The sequence below is a fragment of the Morone saxatilis genome, unplaced genomic scaffold (assembly GCF_004916995.1).
Source record: "Morone saxatilis isolate NCDOM2014 unplaced genomic scaffold, NCSU_SB_2.0 Contig8, whole genome shotgun sequence".
NCBI classification, from domain to species: domain Eukaryota; kingdom Metazoa; phylum Chordata; class Actinopteri; family Moronidae; genus Morone; species Morone saxatilis.
In genome coordinates, this window is record NW_023340257.1 from 21,183,131 (window position 1) to 21,201,500 (window position 18,370).

The following is an 18,370-nucleotide window of genomic DNA, read 5'->3' on the forward strand; positions in this document are numbered from 1 at the left end:
TCCCCCAGCTTTCTTGTCCAAGCGAGGAAACCACTGGCAAATTAGCTTACGCATCTAAGCGTCACCTTAACTAATCCTCTTAAAGGGCTCACTATTAGTCTGAAGTTGGCCTCCCGCTCTGGCTTTATCTCAAAAACATAAACACAAACATTATTTGGTACATTTAACATTGAAGCAACAATTACTTCACAGTAATTTTCTCTCTTTCCTTACCAGCAGAAACTACCCAAGCGATATAGTAACACTGCTGAATCTGGTCCTCTTCAAAGCGTCAGACACCAACAGAGAAATCTATGAGATTTCAATGCAGTTAATGCAGGTGAGAAACACAAGCACTGTTGCCTTTTGTGCTTCTGCGTAGTTTCCTGTGGATTACTGGATAAATCACACATTTCTCCTCTTTCTTTGAACAGATTCTTGAAGCTAAGTTGTTTGTGTACTCGAAGAAGGTTGCAGAGCAGAAGCCAAACAGCATCCTCTACGGCACCCACGGTCCACTGCCACCCCTGTACAGTGTTTCCCTGCCTCAGCTCTCCAGCCAGCTGGCCCGGATGTACCCTGAACTTACACTTCCTCTATTTTCAGGTAGCTGTTTATGTCATATGTGTGCTGTGTGTGTGTGTGTGTGTGTGTGTGTGTGTGGCCACAGTAGGGTAAGCCACGGTATTTGAGCCAGCTCTCACAGGCTTGTCATCTTCCCATGGCTACCCACTAAATGCTGGCCACTCATCTTCCAAAGACACTTACTGTATCTATGGAAACTCCCATTAACCACTGAAACACTGAGAGTGAAACTCGATTAAGGGATTGGTTAAAACTGAGTATACAGTATGTATTTTATTTCCATGTAGAATATAAACACTGATGTTATTCTGACGTTAGTATTGCCTTTCTCCGGCTTTTTCCAGAGGTTAGCCAGAGGTTCCCCACCACTCATCCTAATGGGAGGCAGATCATGCTAACCTACCTCCTGCCCTGGCTCGGTAACATTGAGCTGGTGGATAACGGCCTGCTGCTCCCTGTCTTCACACCGTGCACCTCAGATTATGATGCTTCCAGCAGGACGACCAGCTCAGGTTCATCCCACCAACTGAAGGGCACTGGCTGGGGCTCCTTACAGGCCACATCTATGGTCCTCAATAACCTCATGTTCATGACCGCCAAGGTAAAGTCATGTTAAGGAATTGTAATGAAGAAGGGATTGGGTAATCTGAGGACAATGCAATTGACATGACACTGTTTTCTTTTTTTTAACCCCCCTGGTCAGTATGGAGATGACCTACCTGGACCAGAGATGGAAAACGCCTGGAATGCTTTAGTCAGCAATGAAAAGTGGAGCAACAATCTGAGAACCACACTGCAGTTTCTCATCAGCTTATGTGGTGTGAGCAGTGACACCACCCTCCTGCCATATGTAAGAGATATCATTAGGCCAACTGGAAAATGTTATGTGGCTATTATTTTAGCTCTTCCCAGTTTCTCATGGATATTCTGTGATATATTTGTACAGATCAAGAAGGTGGTGATCTATCTGTGCCGGAACAACACCATGCAAACCATGGAGGAGTTGATATTTGAGTTACAACAAACAGATCCAGTCAATCCGGTGGTGCAGCACTGTGATAGCCCTCCTTTCTATCGCTTCACTGCCACAAGCAAGGCATCGACAGCAGCTTCAGGTACATCTTTTAAAAACCCTGTCTCACTGAAAAACTTCTATTTTTTTTAAACAGGAAAAATTAACCAACCAGGAAATCCCTACTGCAGTGGAACCACTTAGTGGCCAACCATAGAAAACTGTGTTTGCTCTGGACAGATCCAAGTGGTGAATTTGGAGCAGTGCTGGCGTTAAAGATCATGCTCAGTTGACTTGAACAACTGCACTTACAGTAAAACATAGAATTTAGCTTTTCTTTTGGTTCATTTCTAGGCACCACATCGAGCAGCAATACTGTTGTTGCCGGCCAGGAGAGCTTCCCTGACACAGATGATACCAAGACTGTAAAGGAGAATGGGGAGAGGTAGACAGCAATATCTCAGATCTTATCATTAGATTAATTGCAGTCCTAGCAAGACCCATCGTGATGACTTTTCTTTATGACTTCAGGCTTAGTCACATAATGCGAGCCCACAACCGCCTGGAATCACGCTACAGTAACAGCTCTGGAGGATCGTACGATGAAGATAAGAGTGAGTGTATTTCTGCACCAGACACCCTATGAAAAAATGTGGTTGTCATGGTCTAGTGAGTGTGGAATACACAGGCTGGGTTGGAGGGTAAGATGGTGACCGGCATGGTGTCATTGATAATGCATGAGCAGTGCAGAGTCGCCTGGGGTTCTTAAAAGGCTTCTGTGAGAACTGGCACTGAAATAAAAGTAGTCAAGCCTGGGGCCTCTTCACTGCTGCCAGTGACCCAAAAACAGCTTTGTTATACTGAATTAGTCTTGAAGACTAATGTGAGTAAGAATAATTTGACAATAAAAAGCATCCTTTTACATCTTTTCACACCTTTTACAATTAAACAATTAAAATTCAATGATATTATTTAGTTAAATATTATTTAAAAGCATGCCACCCACTCATTTTTGATTGAAATTTGTGTATGTGGGAAAAAATGTCAGCATATACTGTATTTATTTTCTTTGACCATTTAGGTGAACCGTTGCCACCCTATGCTGATTGGCTGATGGTTGTCATTGAGACCAACCAGCCCCATCCTCTGCCCATGCCTCTAAATGGAGGATGCTGGGCTCCGCTGGTGGACTTTTTGCCAGAGACCATCACTCCCAGAGGACCACTACACAGGTTAGACTGCTGCATACATTCATGCAAAATGTGCAAGTCACTCCTACAGAATTCCTAAGGCTGTTTACTTTAGGAACAGCAATCAAACTGTAATCTTTGACCTTCGATAATCTATCACAGTTTACCTCTAAATGCATGCAGATGAAGGCAGCACCACTCAGATTTTTCCTTTTGATGCTGTGCACTTCACAAGGTCATGTTTTGTGGACTTTTAAGAAGTGTGTTTCTCTTAATTGAGAGGCATTACAGTATGTGTTTGTGTTTGTTATAGGTGTAATATCGCTGTCATCTTCATGACAGAGATGGTGGTGGACCACAGTGTGAGAGAGGACTGGGCCATGCATTTGCCTTTACTGCTACATGCCTTGTTTTTGGGTGAGTTCACATTATAATCAGTTATCCCCATAAAACACATCTATGTAATTACATTGTATAATAAAAATCTTATGGCTGACTATGGTTTGAAGTAATAATTTGTTGGAGAATTCAGATTAAGTTGCTCCTCTCCTCTCTAGAAATCTTTTATTCAGTTTCAAACAGCTGATATGAGACTGAGATAAAGGTTGTGAAATCAGCAGAAGGGAACTTGAAAAGAAACTCTAGTCCTTGCTATAACAAACAACAGCTTGTCTTAGAGTTCACAGTAGGCTGAAACAAGCTGACTCCTCTGGTTCTTTCTTCAGGCATCGATCACCACCGTCCAGAGGTTTTTGAGCACAGCAAACGTCTCCTCCTCCACCTGCTCATCACGTTGTCCTGTAACAACAACTTCCAGGCCATCGCCTCAGTCCTACTCCAGACACGTGAGATCAACGGCCCCAAGACCCTCACCTGCAAACCAAGTCTTCAGTCGGAGTATTTACCTTCAGGTGAAAAAATAGGCTTTTAGTAAAACTCGCCTGTTTTCTCAACTACGAATATATTTATACTACAATAAAACAATAAAGGTTTGAAATCGACTTTGGTCCTGTTGACAAGCATATGCTCGTCTCTCTGGCTAATATAAACTTGAACATCAGGAGGGAATGGCTAACATTCCCTTGAGAGGATGGATACATTTCTTATCGGTGGAGAAAATATTTGGACACCGTGCCAAAAGCAATATTGAGCATAGAGGACATCAAAGGTCTTGATTAAAGCATTCCATTCTCCTATTTTTATCCTCTTGCCCAAATTGGGGCCATTGGCTCAGGCATGGATAGGCTGGTTTGACTCCACTCCTCCCCCTGCCGATAATTTGTTTTGCAAATGTCTAGACATTTTAAAATGTCCAGCGTATTCTTTGTCCATTTGACCATTTGAATACAACTTTTGTGCTAAAAAAGTGATTATTTTTTTTATAGTAATACCACACAGTCATATCACTGCCATGGAGATCCAAAGAAAACATCCAATTTCCATCTCAGTCTTTGTATCAGCTTCAGTCCCATGTTTATTATATTTATTATATTTTTTATACAGAACATGTAATATCTTGCAGAAGGAATCAGGTTGTAAATTACCAAGGAAATTAGGTGTCTAGCAATGTAGTAGGCAAACCTGACAGCCACACCACATTAAAGAAATGCTTTTAGTAGAGAAGACTGGATTTCAAATTCCAGACATGTTAAAACACAGGTCAGGCTGCTCCCTACACATTTTCTTCTCATACTAACTCCAGCAAGTTACAGTTAAGGAAATTGAATCATGCACGCAAATAAACTACCGCAACCTGTTTCTGATCAAGCACCTGTTGCTCTGTTGTGTTCAGGAGGATGTTTGGACTTCCTGCGGGAGTGTCAGGCATCTCCTGTGCCAGACTCTGGTTTGAGTTCTTCTTCTACATCGTCCAGTTTGAGTCTGGGAGGCAGCAGCAACAACCTGCCTGAGATCTCACATGAGGTGGAGGAGCTGGTGGCCACCAATAAAATGGACGAGAAGACTAACAAGCTCATTGAGTTTTTGACCACAAGGTACTGATGTCGATACACTGAAAGAACTTCCAGCAAGTGCAGGAGTTGAACTGAGAATGTAGTTTTACTTACAGGTCGTAACTGATGGCTGGTTGTATTACAAAATAAAAGCATGTCATAAAGCTGAAATATTCTGATATGGTGACATATTTTCCTCATATTTCTTGATTTAGATTACCACCTAGTGGTGCTGTATGCATAGTGCAAGAGTTTTATAGCAGTAAATCAAATTTAATATTTAAATGAAGGTAGTGCTGCTGGCATTTACCATGTTTAATTGTACATATTGGAAATTCCAATCAAAATTAGTGTATAATGTAATTTGTGTAGCAGATTCAGAATAATGAGCCAATTGTCCCACTTCTACTATAGCAGACCTCCACATAATACAATAATAATAATACACAATATACTGCTAGTAACTAATTAACTGTTGTTTTATAGAGCATATGGACCACTGTGGTGCCATGAAGACATTTCACCAAAGAACCAAATTTCAAAAAGCACTGGGCAGCTGACGAACTTTCTGCGACATGTGGTATCTGTGTTCAAAGAGTCCAAGTCAGGTAACCCTTCAGTATATCTTTAACACCAACAATGATTGGTTACTTATACTACAGAACCCTGTCTGTACCATTCAATAATTCTAATTTTCATTTACTTATTTTTCTCTCTGTCCTTGTTAGATTTCCACCTGGAGCAGCAGCTCAGTGACGTGGCGCTGCAGACGGCCTTGTGTAGTTCATCACGCCACTACGCCGGACGTTCCTTCCAGGTATTTCGAGCCCTCCGCCAGCCCATCTCTGCCCACGCCGTCTCTGACCTGCTCTCAAGGCTGGTGGAAGTTGTCGGTGAACATGGAGAAGAAGTGCAGGTTAGTGCATGTGTATGGGGATATAGGAAGTTTTTAGGAATTTCTTCTTTACATTTTTGTCACAGTGAAATGCCCTTCATAAATACAGTTTATAGTAGGAGTTGTTGTAAAATACAAACTGATCAACTGTCTCAATCAGAGTATATATTGATTTACTGAATCATTTGTACTCTGAGTTTGTTTTCAAGGAAGTAGCACATGGATTCAGGGTCTGTTTCTCTCTTACAGGGCTATGTGATGGAAGTATTACTTACACTGGAATCTGTGGTGGATAACTTGGCTGAATGTCTCAAGAACAACGATCTCATGGCTATCTTGACGAGGTGTGTGACTCCACATATATTTATGTTAAAAAAAGTTTTTTTTCGTTAGAACATAATTGACTTTAATTGATCGTTTGTTTGATTCCAGAGCCTCATCTCCAGATTTCCTCACCAGTTTCAAGCTGCTGTCCAACAGGAAGAGCACAGGGCAGCTCAATCTTAGAAGAGAAGAGAGGAGCCGACATCAGAGGAGCTCTTCTGTCCCCAAGAAGTTTGGAGAGGCAGATAGGTGGTCTGACCCACCCCGCAGTGCTACACTGGACCGTATCCAAGCCTGTGAACAGCAGGTTTTGTTAGCCAAGACCCGCAGCTCATCCTCATCTAAAGACAACATCAACGACCCAACCAACATCAATCACCCCAGCAACCTGCTGGCAACCATCTTCTGGGTGGCGGTGTCGCTGATGGAGTCAGACTTTGAATTTGAGTATCAGATGTCTTTGAGACTGTTGAATAAGCTGCTGGGCCACATGTCGCTAGACAAACCGGAGAACAGGGAGAAGCTGGAGAAACTGCAGAGCCAGCTTAGGTGGAGCAGCTTCAGCGGGCTCCAGCAGCTGCTGCTGAAGGGCTTCACCTCTGTGTCCACCACTGACCTCACGCTGCAGCTCTTCTGCCAACTCACACCTGTGTCACGAGTGCCTGTAGTGGACACGTCACAAGCCATAGGTATGCCATTGGGGTCGATGAATGTGGGATTTTAAAGACTTATAATATGAATGGTAGAAGCTGTTATTTTGTGCCAACATTGCTGAATTTCATAAAATTACAAGGCATCAATATAATTTTACACAAATTACAGACCAGTGACCTTTCTCCAAAACAATTTTTCAATGTGAATATGTTCAGATGAATTACTGAATTAATTTGTTTCATCCATTAGGTTTTCCCCTGAATGTTCTCTGCCTGCTCCCACATCTGGTGCAGAACTTTGATGGCCCAACGCAGTTCTGTCGAGATGTTGCAGAGAAGATAGCCCAGGTTTGGCTCTATTAATCCTTTTATCTTTAATTTTTGCTCAAAGATTATTTCATGTTTTAAGCTAATGCACTTTCTGTGTATAGGTATGCCTTGAGGAGAAGAACGCCAAGCTCTCCAACCTTGCTCATGTCATGACTCTGTATAAAACTCACTCGTACACACGAGACTGCTTCTCGTGGGTCAACGTGGTGTGTCGATATCTTCACGAAGCTTTCTCGGATATCACCCTGAACTTGGTCACTTACATGGCAGAGGTTTGTGCAGCCATTTCAATGATCATATATTTGCTGAGCAGCAGTAAAACAGTTGTGCAGTAATTGTTAATATGGCAGCTTCTCAAAAGCGCCTAAATAAATGAATTTCATTTAAATGTGTTACAGCTGTTGGAGAAAGGTCTCCCCAGTATGCAGCAGACCCTGTTACAAATCATCTACAGCCTCCTGAGTCACATGGACCTGAGTGGGATCCAAGCCAAGCCCTTCAACATGGAGGTGCTCAAGACAATTGAGAAATTTGTCCAGGTGAGTTCAAATAAAAAATTAACACCTGAAAATATGTACTTTATATAATATCCCTTATATTGATTTTTAGTGAATGGCTAAATAATATAAGTCATATTTCTAAAATATTTCTGTCACTGAGATATACTGTATATGCTCAGAAAGTGAAAGATTTCACGTCACCTACATCAGATGTGATCACTGGAAATCTTTAGGCATTGTGCTCTGAGTAAGAGTCTTGTGTCCCCTGTTCCTTTTATAAGTGTTCATGGGAAAAAAAGGAAAAAAAGCCATCTTGTGTTAGCACAGTAAATTTGTAGACACACCCAAACTATAAACAGTCTGCCTTTCTGCCACAGGCCAGGCCTCTGCTTATTCTCACACTGAATCCATTTTCCTTTAGCTTCCTTCTGCGAGCCAACTGCCAGAACACTTGTCTCTAAAAATAGAACTACATTAAAACACAGAAAGACTTTTTGTGATTGTTTCTTTTTCCAAACATGCGGTTGTGTTGGTTTTTGTCTGCGTCCATGGCTGAATTGGTGTCTGGGTGTCTGTCTTCATTGTAGACTGTCCACTGGGGAGAAGCGCTGAATATCCTGAAGCTGGTGGTTTCTCGATCAGCCAGTTTGGTGCAGCCATCATCCCCACAAAGTGACCTCTCCTATGAGGACATTAGCCGTGTCTGGGACCGCTCCTCCAAGGCCTTGCCTGGGAAAACGCTGGATTTCCACTTTGACATATCTGAGGTTAGAGACTCTTTCTTCAACTTTCTTTTAACCGTGTGTGAAAGTTATTGGTTTGAAAGTCCCTGTAGCATTAGGAGAGCATAACGTTTGTATGTTTGCTCCTGTATTTTTTCCTGTATTTTCCAGGGTGTGGTGCTTGTTGAGGTTTCGTGGAATCTTGTTAAGCTTTTTGGAAAGGAAACATTTCTTCCCTTTCCTTAGTGCTGATATTTCTTTTTGACCAAACCCCTCGAGATTAGCTTGAAAGCTTGAAAGGTAAACACAATTAGCCAAGCAGTGCAGAGCTGGAAAGTGATGTCAAAGATACAGACAGAGCGGTGTATGTGTGGGAACTGAACAGGGAGCTATTTGTGTAGCTTATGAATGGCAGGAAATGATGTCAGCTCTTTGCTGCTGTCCTTTGTATGTGAATCAGAGAGTTCTAGTGGATAGCCAACAGCGTGTGTATTTAAACTTGAGACACACTGGAGAAACCACTGATATTGCTTGAAATACCCAGTTATTTTTAGACTGATGGATAAAGCAGAGAAAAAGCATACCTTTCCTGAAATGCGTCACACACTGACAACATTGATTAAAATAAATCAAGCCAGCTCATGTTGAAAGATTAATCACTTTACGGTTATCATGGAACTGTCAAAATCGCAGCCTGAGTCATGGATTGACTAAGCAGAGAGGAACTTTCTCTTCTTCAAACTTGGCCTGACTCATCAAGGTTTCTGTCTGCACATGTCTGTTTGTTTGTGTCCGTCCTGTTAGACACCGGTGATTGGTCGGCGGTATGATGACCTGCAGCGTTCTCCGGGCCAAGATGTGAAGAGCAGAACCACAGCCGTGACCCGCAGCACCTCCTCTACCTCCTCTGGATCCACGTCCAACAACGTCCTGGTGCCAGTCAGCTGGAAGAGGCCTCAGTCTTCACAGGTGTGCACCTCTTCTCCTTCCTTCTGATCCACTGATCCAAAGACCAATGAATTCTCAATGTTATTATGAAGATAACGTGTCCAGATACAGGTCATAGTTCCAGGTGTAAATGGGGACTAAAACTGTAATTTGGTTCAAGTTAAACTGAATTGTGACATCCAAGTTTTGTTTTTATTTTCCTCTGCAGAAACGAACACGTGAAAAACTGGTGAATGTATTGTCTTTGTGTGGACAAGAAGTAGGGCTCACAAAAAATCCTTCGGTAAGATAGACTTTATTGTAGCAGTGCTATATTATCATGTATTCAAGAATACCCTGTAAGAACCTGTTTTATTTTTGTCGATTTGTTTCTCTTTATAGGTGATCTTCTCCAGTTGTGGGGAGCTAGACATGATGGAGCACCAGCCCAGCCTGGTGTCCTCCGATGATGGGACACGGGAACCAGACAACATGGATGACACCACCTCGGAGCAGCAGTTCAGAGTCTTTAGAGACTTTGACTTCCTGGATGTGGAGCTTGAAGATGGAGAGGTGAGTCTCAGAGCCTGGAGTTTTAAAACAGTGGTAAAGAAAAAGATTTATCCCCCGCTTCACTTCCTCTCACATTGTAGGAATAACAATATAGTCAAAGAGTATTTCCTCCAAAGAGCACTCTTATATTGTGTTGGGTCAGGTCTGCCTGCTCTGTGTAATGGGGTTTTCTTTTCCTGTTTTTCCTTACCACGCTATCTAGGAGCTACAGGTAAGTTTAGTCATGTTACATTTGGACTTGCTGTGTTCTTTGAAAGAGTGTTTGCTTGTGCAGATAATTTAGTGAACTGCCACACTGATGGCAAAGAGAAGCAAATGTGTGTGCATGCCGAGTAATTTACAAAACAGATTCTGCTGTTAATTTAGTGTAAGAGACATATTAACTTAATTCTTAAGTACTGGAAACACAGTATGATAAAATATATATAATATTTCATTTAGACATCACAAAAGACTAGTAGTATTTTAGTCACTCTAATAGTGACTAGGGAAATGGATGTATCCCTGATGTATAATTTTATCTTTAGTGACAATATTTTTTTCAATAATAACAAAATCAATGAATATTAGTTATAATATTTTACACACAGCTCCCCTTTGGCATATAATTATATACTCATAGCTTCTATGAATGTGTACAGTACTTAACCTAGGATATGAGTGGCTTGATTTTCACTGATGTTAATTTCCAACATAGTTGCACATTATGCACATACTAGTAGTCTATGTTCAGTTTATCTTAATTCAAATTGAGCATCTGAATATAACACGTAACCTATGATAGAGTTGATGGGATTTTAGAAATTACTCAGTTTCTAAAGGTTTACTTTGGGCGAAGAACAAAAAAACTTTGTTCAAGGGAGTTCTGTCACATTACACTGAGGCCAAAATGCTGATGATATACACAGTGTTGTATCGCATTGTTACAGCAATGACATTATTGCTTTACATTTAACACTACTGATAATGAATGTCTCTTTGTTTCATTTTAGTACTACTTAGTCTAGCTTAAAAGCCGCTGTAACATCTTGGTATTCGATGCAGTAGAAGTAACATACATATATAAATATCTTACAGTGTCAGCTATTCTCCGTATTCCTGCTAAACTTTCACACCAAAACAACTGCAGCGGTCAACAAAGTCAAAGACAGTTTTATAAGTTAATGACACTACAACAAGTTAAATGGGATGACAATGTGTGATTACGTTTTTCTGACCACATATATTACTTTGTTTTTCATCTCAAAAGTAGTTTGGTTTACTTTAAATGAAGATTATATGTCAAAGCCTTTGCTTTCTGTCAGCAGTAGGTATTAAAATAATCATCACAGGAAGTCTCCCTTGTTTGATCTGTTGATGTGGAATTTGGTGGAATGTGGAAATTGGCCGACATCTCCTCAGTTATGTGCAGTTGAAAACCACTGCATTTTAAACAAGAAACAGCCAGACTCAGGAGGATAAAACTTGAAAAAAAGTTTAAAGGTTTAAAATATCAATGTGTTCTTAATCTCAATTTACACAGCATGGTTGTATCAGTGTGTGTACACAGTATGCGTGTGTGTGCATGTGTTTGTTAGAGAAGTGATTTTCCATTATTTCTGGATACTTGGTAACTCAAGCCCATTCTCTGTTGCAGGGAGAGACTATGGACAACTTCAACTGGGGTGTGCGTAGACGCTCCATGGACAGTCTGGACCACAGTGACCTGCAGCCCCTCGAGGAGAGTCAGCTGTCCAGCAGCATGCCCAGCCTCAGCAAGATCACCCATGAAGACTCAGACGAGTCGTCTGAGGAAGATTCCCTCACTGCCAGCCAGATTCTCTCCCACTCACAGCTTGTAAGTTCACCTTTGTTTGTATGCTAATAATTAATGTAAAAACGAAGGGAAAATATAGCTGTCAAAGCCCACAAGCATCAGATAATAAGCATTATCACAGGGTATCTGCAGGCCTTGGAAATTCTTAAAAAAACAATACAGCTGCATTGATTTTTAGCAAAAGACTTGTTATTTATTTATAAACATGTATAATTTTCATTGGTTACTCTATCAATTTTATCTGGGTCCAGGTCAGCCATCCATCCATATCTATAACCACATTTCATGTTAATTTTATTATACTGAAAGTACTAAAAAACATGTGTTATAATAATAAATAATTCCATATTGTCACCACTGGTTTTCCATCATACTTTTATACTCTGGTCAGTAGTATCATGGTAACAGGTAACAGGTAATAAATTACACTCTGTGGTAGATCTTAGAAAAGTCTGAAATTAACTTGTTGAACCTTAACCAGTGTCATAATATTGAATTCAGCTGTAATCATATCTAACCATAAAGACTAACCCTAAAACTATTCAAATCCAAATTATTTAGGGCATTCAGAGGATATATTCTTCAGCCTCCATGAGCTTTCCTCTTGTGCCACCCTCAGGTTTTTGTTAACTTTGCACACAAGATGATTTCATTTGGTGAGCACACTCTTGCTCCCAAAGAGAAAGGCATTTGATTTTAATGATTTTTTTCTCTCTAGTGTCAAGTAACCATGTGACCACATTTTAAATCAAAGTCTTCTATATGCTGTTTGTTCATCCAACCCAGGGTGTAGGGTATAATGAAGACTGCAGTGTCCAGGGGTTGCTAGTAGGGCTTTAAACTTTTGCATCATCTTTTGTCTTGTTTGCATCATATTTCTCTTATTCCATGACTGCTGGTCCTCTTGCAGTATTAGATGAGGTTTGTGGAAACTGTGGTGGCAGATGGAAAGCCCATGTGTCCATGCAGCTGTCATCCCACTCCTCTCTTGTTCCTGATTTGTCCGTCTACCGCCGTCTGTGCTTACAGGCAGTTTAGGATTTTTTTTTGCAGATTTTGCAGTGTTACACTTTTCTAGAAACTTTGGAGATTATTGAAAAATGACATGAGCTATTTAAAGAAGATTCCAACAACTTTGACTTTGTCTCTTTGCAGATTGTCAACCTCTCTCCAACAGCAGAGATCAGTATGGACTCTCCCTCCGCCTTTTATGATACAACTTCCGCTGATTCAACTCCTCTGAACACCAAAAATCCTAGTTTCGAAGTCCAACTGCCAGAGGACTCGAAGCAGCGGGTGAATAAGGGCTTCAAAGTGTCTGAGATACTGGGAACTACTAATTCCTATCGCAATTCCATACTGGAGTTCTTTACTAATTTTGCCAAATAGGAGCTTTTCTATTGCATCTTTCCTTGCGAAATGTTTTGGATGTTTTATGTGCTTTGGGTTCAGTCTATGTTAAATATTATTTTGTGGTGTTGTGACTTTTCAACATTTCCTCTCTTCAGAGTAGAGCATGAGAGGGTCTTTCCTTGATATTTCACTAGTTGCATGCTAAATTTTAATTAACTAAAAACGGCAAGCAATCTATAACGCTTTGGGCTATGGGCTAGTTTGTGCCTTATTTTAATTGTGGCAGAGGTTGTCTGGGGATGTTATGAGGTCATAGTCAGCAATAGAAAACAAAAAGTCTCTTTCTTTCTGTGTCTGTCCGTTTAAGGCAATGTGTATACCTATTGCTTCCGTGTGGGTGGCTCTAAGCAACAACTAAAACCTCTTGGCATGTGGGAGGTCAAGAAAGGTTTACACATTGCCTGTCCCTAAACATGAGTGCGGAGGGCCACAATTTGGGCTGAATTACATTATTTTCTAATCTTTAATTGGCACAATTTATGCACACTAAATTGACCAAACAAAAGAAAACACCACAAGGAGTGTCCATAGGGTCCCGTGCCAAAGGTTAGTGTATCCATTTTACCCACAAAATTATCGTTTTAATAGTTAAGTGTAACAGAGGGAACACATTTCAGTTAATGATAACCTTTACTGCATGCTGCCTCTGTATTTGTTCAAGACTGGTTCATTTTGCCAACTGCTAAGAAACCATGTGTCCCCTCCTGCATACTTTTAGCCTGAGGTGTCCCAAGAAGATGAAGACACCAATGTCCATGAGGACGACCTCTCTCTCTCCATCAGTGAGCTGCCCCCCGAATTTCACTGTGGTGACAGTTTGACATTGGACATGGTTCACATTGATTACAAAGGAGAGCTGGACCTTGACAGCTGCTTACCCAGGTACCTGATCATAACTATTCACAGTAATATAAAAAGTTACACAGAAATGATAGTGTTTACAACAGGGCTTTATGTCCACTCAGTCTTGCCGAGGAGGAGAGAGACGACATGCTGGAGTCCCGCTCTTCACCGCCACCGTCACCATTCTTCTCCGCCATCCTCGCAGCTTTCCAACCAACAGTATGCGACGATGCAGAGGAGGCTTGGCGAAGTCACATCAACCAGCTTGTGTCTGACTCAGATGGGTCCTGCGCAGTCTACACTTTTCATGTGTTTTCTTCACTATTTCAGGTATTATAGCATGGACTCGTTGCCAGCAGACATCTAAATTCATTTAACAGTGTGCCTGCTCAAACTGAATAATTAAACTGAAAGGGTAACAGGATTAGTTATCTGGCTGATTAACCTTTTGAGAAAGAGGCTTCCTTTCAGGATAGGTCTGATAAATTACACATAGAGAGCAGTCTGTAGATGCTTTCAGCTTGAAAATCTTCCGAGATTCATTAACCCGATGTTGTTCACTTCACTGACCAAAGCTGACAGGAGAGAATTTCAGCAAAAACTGAAATAATGACATAATGTAAGTACCTGAAATGATGTAGGAGTGACTTTGACAGTATCACAGCCAGACTTTTTTGTTTGCTTTGCAGAGTATTCAGACCAAATTTTGCTCCTTGACCTGTGACGCTGTGAGTTACCTCGGTGATGGCCTCAGAGGATTAGGATCAAAGCTTTTGAGGTCTTCACAAATGTTGACATCATGTTCAGAGTGCCCAACGCTGTTTATTGATGCAGACACAGTGAGTAACTGGAGAGTTTCCAGTTTCTAATACTTCTTAACAGTATGACATGTTAGTGGAAGTTGAACAAATTCAACAATAAAACTCTGTTTTCACAGATTATGTCGTATGGGCTCCTGGAAAAAATGAAATTCAGCGTGTTGGAACTTCAAGAGTATCTTGATACTTACAACAACAGAAAGGAGGCAACTCTCACTGTAAGGAGATGAATATTGTGATTTCCAATCTGAATGTCGTCTGTATGTTTGACATCAAGTTGTTTACATTGTGATTATGTTGTCTATGTCACCCACAGTGGTTGAGCAACTGTAAGGCAACCTTTCCCAGGAGTACTGGGGGCACCGTGATAACATGTCAACCAGCAGAGCATGAGGAAAAGGTAAAACCTTTTTTTTGGGGGGGGGGGGATTTGAGTAATGACTCAGACATGCTGTCATATCAATTGAATGTAAAATGATAGTTCAGAATATTCTGTGATCAACTAATGCATCCAGCCAGTGTGCAAACACACAAAAGGTTGTGTAATTAATATAACTTTAAAGATGTAAAGAATAAAATGACTGAAAATACTAAAAATTCTACTTCAACTGACCTTTCATACTGTACTTTCTGCATTACGATTACGTGTGTGGTACTGTAGCTCTGTGAGTGTTACCTCTCATTTTCTCACACTATGTAAATATCAAGTTTCTGACAACCTTGAGTTGCCGCACGTCACATTGAGTATCTCATTCTAGTGTGCATTGTGATTATTTTCAGCGCTGCTGGGCATGGGAGCAAGCTCTCTTAAGTTGCGTTTGATCTAGCAGTAAACGATAACGTTCACTTCATAGCTGAAGAAGGAAACAGCAAAATGGAAAGTTTTGCTGTTAAAATGTTGGTACTTAATAGCTGAGAGATTCCCACCAACGTGACTGCATCTGTGCTAATTAACAGGCAAAATTGTGCTTGGCTTTTTTTTCACTTGGCTTTTTAATTAAAGGGGTCCTGTGGAGCTTTCTTGTTTACATTTAGTGTAACTCAGCAAAACACTTTGTGTGCATCCTTGAGCTCTAACAAACGTGTCAAGTGCATTTCCTCTCTCATGAAGCATTTTCAAAGTCTAGTAGTTTGGGTATTTAAATCCAGCAATGTTTACATCCATATTTGCTAGCTTGCAGTCTTCTTCTTTCTTGTCTTTGTTGTAGCATTGCAGCGTATCTTGGCAAATTACTGCCACTGCTATTCGTAGGACTGTGTATCGCGTCAGGTGCGCGTGTGTCCTCGTGTGTGCAAGTTAAAGAAAACAGGGACCAACTCATAGAAAAACAGCTGCATGGCACTGCTAGAAGTTTAAAACTCCACAGGGAACCTTTAATTCATGGCGACTACCAGCCCTCCTTCCAGTTCTAATTTACACATACATTGACTCACTCACTTTTCTTCCTCTCTGCATGCCAATAAAATGACCTGTGCTAATACTTCTCACCCTCTTAAATGGAGATAATGAGGAATTGCATGCCCTTCTTTTGATTCTCTGTTTTCCCGACTTCTTTTCTGTCCTGTAACATGCTTGCTTTGTAGCAAATGGAATCTCTGGCTGTAAGTTGTAAAGACTTGTTCCTCTTTGTTGTTTGAAATTGCCCTTCTCTGCTTTTAAAAGCACAGCTTCGTCTTACTCGTGTGCCATCTTCAGCACTTGTGTAGTCTTCTGCATAACTGCAACCACTTTGAAATCTATTTACAAGTAGTTCTAGAGTAGTAATAAGTGAGTTAATTGTCCACCAGATGAACTCTAAAAATACCTGATAAAGTATAAAGTAATACCTAAGAAAGAGAAACCTAGTCCAATCAAAAGTAATTTAGCTAACAACCACTTTTCTCTTTCTTTCAGCAACTGGAGCTTTGTCAAAGACTCTACAAACTCCACTTTCAGCTGCTGCTACTTTTTCAGTCCTACTGTAAGCTGATTGAACAGGTCCACGCAATAAGCTCTATTCCCGAGGTAGGTTCATCATGCATTTTCTTGTCCTCTCGTATTGGAAACATGACACCCACCATCTAATCCATGTCCCTGTTTAATAATATTAATCCCTCTCAACCTTTAGCTGACAAACATGTCCAGAGAGCTAAATGAGTTGAAGAGCAACCTGAGGTTAGCAGCAGCCTCAGTCACAAATGATGAGATTGCTGGCCGTAAGATCTCCTGCTCTGAGCCCACATTCAACTCCTCTGAGGCCGCTGTTCAGGCCATCCTGGAGTGTCTGAAGAACAATGGGTTTCCGACGGCCATCCGCTACATTCGTGAGTGCAGGTAAGAAAAGAAAAAGGCGCATTTTTTCTGTATATGAGGAGTAAAAAAATGCCCTCAGTCAGACATGTAACATTTTCGTTTTTTATTGCAGAACAATGTGGCCGAGCGACATCTTTGGCAGCCCTTCTGAGGATGAGGTCCAGACTTTACTCAACATCTTCTTCAGACATCAAACCTTGGGTCAGACAGGAACCTTTGCTCTGGTGGGCTCAAAACAGGACCTAACAGAAATCTCTGTCAAATTGATGGAACTTAATGGAGAGATTCGGGACATGATCCGGCGAGCTCAAGGCTACCGAGCCATCACAGCTTTCCTCCCAGACTCCAGGGTTTCAGGCTCAACTCTTTGATGGTGGTCCGGCAGCGTGTGACACTCATTCCTGCTGGTCCTGTCTGGGGTTGCTGCTATCATCTCAGTGGTTAACAAGCACTCTGCTCTCTCCTGGGAATAACCAAACCCCCTTTCCTCTTCTTGCTCAGAGCACATCAGAATGTCATAAAGTCTTTAGATGTGCAGCAATACTGATGTTTTTTTTTTTTTAGAAAGATAAGAGACTTTGCTGTTGGAAAGAAACTTAGGCTTTTATTGCACTAATAATAGAAATATTGTCACAAAGCGACCACTTGCTACTGAGATCAACAACTTTCACATTTAACAAATGACATACCAAAGCTAAGTGATTATCTTTCAGTTATGTTGTTTTAATTGTCAAGGGAAAACGTGCAATCCTTCACTAAAGTGGAAGACTTTTACTGTATCCTGGAAGAATGTATTTGAATATCATAGCATTGGAAAACATTGTTAGTACATAAAAAAGGGAGGCTTCATTACTTGGTAAAAGTAGTGCGTCTTTTTGTGTGTGTATGTGTGTGTCTGTGTGTGTGTGTGTTTGCGTGTGTGTGTGTTGTGTGTGGGTGCTTGAGTGTGTGATATAAACCTGACGACCATCGCAGATGGAATTATGGATACTGATTTATATAAATTGTTCACATTTAACTACATCAACATGCTGCAAAACTACTGTAACGTCTCCCAAACCTACACTACATGCTGATGTGTGGGTTATCTGTTACGTAAAACATCTTACTGTACCTTTTAACTGTGCAGCTTTTAGCAATTAGGTAAATTATTTATATTATTTGCAAGAGAAAAATGTGCTTTTATCAAACTAGATTTATAGAAAACAAATATTTTGTTTCATCTGTTAAACCTGCCAAGCTTGCAAATCCTATGTACTATAAAGTGTAATAGTAATGTTTATGAACAAATACAGAAACTATTTTAACTGAATAATTGTACATAGTGCAATAGGGGCTTTGCTCAGACTCATAAGATTGTATTTTTATGGACTTACAATTTGAGTTACATGTAGAGTGAAAGAGAAAGCTACATATTTGTAAAGCTTCCACAAGAACTGTGTAGCCTCTCGCCTTGTAAATACTACTGCCTTTGCAATGTACTGTAATTTGGTGTTCTGTACACTCATGTAACAAGAAAAATAAAACTTACATTTGTTAACTGTG

The 18,370-nt window shown here is 40.8% G+C and overlaps 1 protein-coding gene across 5 annotated transcripts in view; it reads left to right on the forward strand.

Moving 5' to 3' along the window:
- LOC118341807 (protein furry homolog) overlaps nucleotides 1–18,370 on the forward strand; it is a 41,623-nt gene extending 23,253 nt beyond the window's left edge. For 2 of the 5 annotated variants that reach the window (XM_035680185.1, XM_035680188.1), the window contains exons 30-62: nucleotides 220–319; nucleotides 414–585; nucleotides 909–1,165; nucleotides 1,268–1,414; nucleotides 1,511–1,679; nucleotides 1,931–2,021; nucleotides 2,108–2,190; nucleotides 2,658–2,808; nucleotides 3,080–3,183; nucleotides 3,492–3,677; nucleotides 4,559–4,760; nucleotides 5,205–5,326; nucleotides 5,447–5,634; nucleotides 5,863–5,957; nucleotides 6,046–6,626; nucleotides 6,841–6,938; nucleotides 7,022–7,192; nucleotides 7,319–7,459; nucleotides 8,008–8,187; nucleotides 8,947–9,111; nucleotides 9,299–9,373; nucleotides 9,472–9,642; nucleotides 9,845–9,853; nucleotides 11,279–11,479; nucleotides 12,614–12,754; nucleotides 13,590–13,753; nucleotides 13,837–14,044; nucleotides 14,404–14,553; nucleotides 14,652–14,750; nucleotides 14,849–14,932; nucleotides 16,427–16,537; nucleotides 16,641–16,846; nucleotides 16,938–18,370. In XM_035680185.1, the coding sequence (XP_035536078.1) occupies nucleotides 220–319; nucleotides 414–585; nucleotides 909–1,165; nucleotides 1,268–1,414; nucleotides 1,511–1,679; nucleotides 1,931–2,021; nucleotides 2,108–2,190; nucleotides 2,658–2,808; nucleotides 3,080–3,183; nucleotides 3,492–3,677; nucleotides 4,559–4,760; nucleotides 5,205–5,326; nucleotides 5,447–5,634; nucleotides 5,863–5,957; nucleotides 6,046–6,626; nucleotides 6,841–6,938; nucleotides 7,022–7,192; nucleotides 7,319–7,459; nucleotides 8,008–8,187; nucleotides 8,947–9,111; nucleotides 9,299–9,373; nucleotides 9,472–9,642; nucleotides 9,845–9,853; nucleotides 11,279–11,479; nucleotides 12,614–12,754; nucleotides 13,590–13,753; nucleotides 13,837–14,044; nucleotides 14,404–14,553; nucleotides 14,652–14,750; nucleotides 14,849–14,932; nucleotides 16,427–16,537; nucleotides 16,641–16,846; nucleotides 16,938–17,196 (5,281 nt within the window). In that variant the 3' untranslated portion in view covers nucleotides 17,197–18,370. Of the gene's footprint in view, nucleotides 1–216; nucleotides 320–413; nucleotides 586–908; nucleotides 1,166–1,267; nucleotides 1,415–1,510; nucleotides 1,680–1,930; nucleotides 2,022–2,107; nucleotides 2,191–2,657; nucleotides 2,809–3,079; nucleotides 3,184–3,491; nucleotides 3,678–4,558; nucleotides 4,761–5,204; nucleotides 5,327–5,446; nucleotides 5,635–5,862; nucleotides 5,958–6,045; nucleotides 6,627–6,840; nucleotides 6,939–7,021; nucleotides 7,193–7,318; nucleotides 7,460–8,007; nucleotides 8,188–8,946; nucleotides 9,112–9,298; nucleotides 9,374–9,471; nucleotides 9,643–9,844; nucleotides 9,854–11,278; nucleotides 11,480–12,613; nucleotides 13,418–13,589; nucleotides 13,754–13,836; nucleotides 14,045–14,403; nucleotides 14,554–14,651; nucleotides 14,751–14,848; nucleotides 14,933–16,426; nucleotides 16,538–16,640; nucleotides 16,847–16,937 lie in introns of those variants that run through there. The other 3 variants (XM_035680183.1, XM_035680186.1, XM_035680187.1) reach the window with 2 other exon arrangements.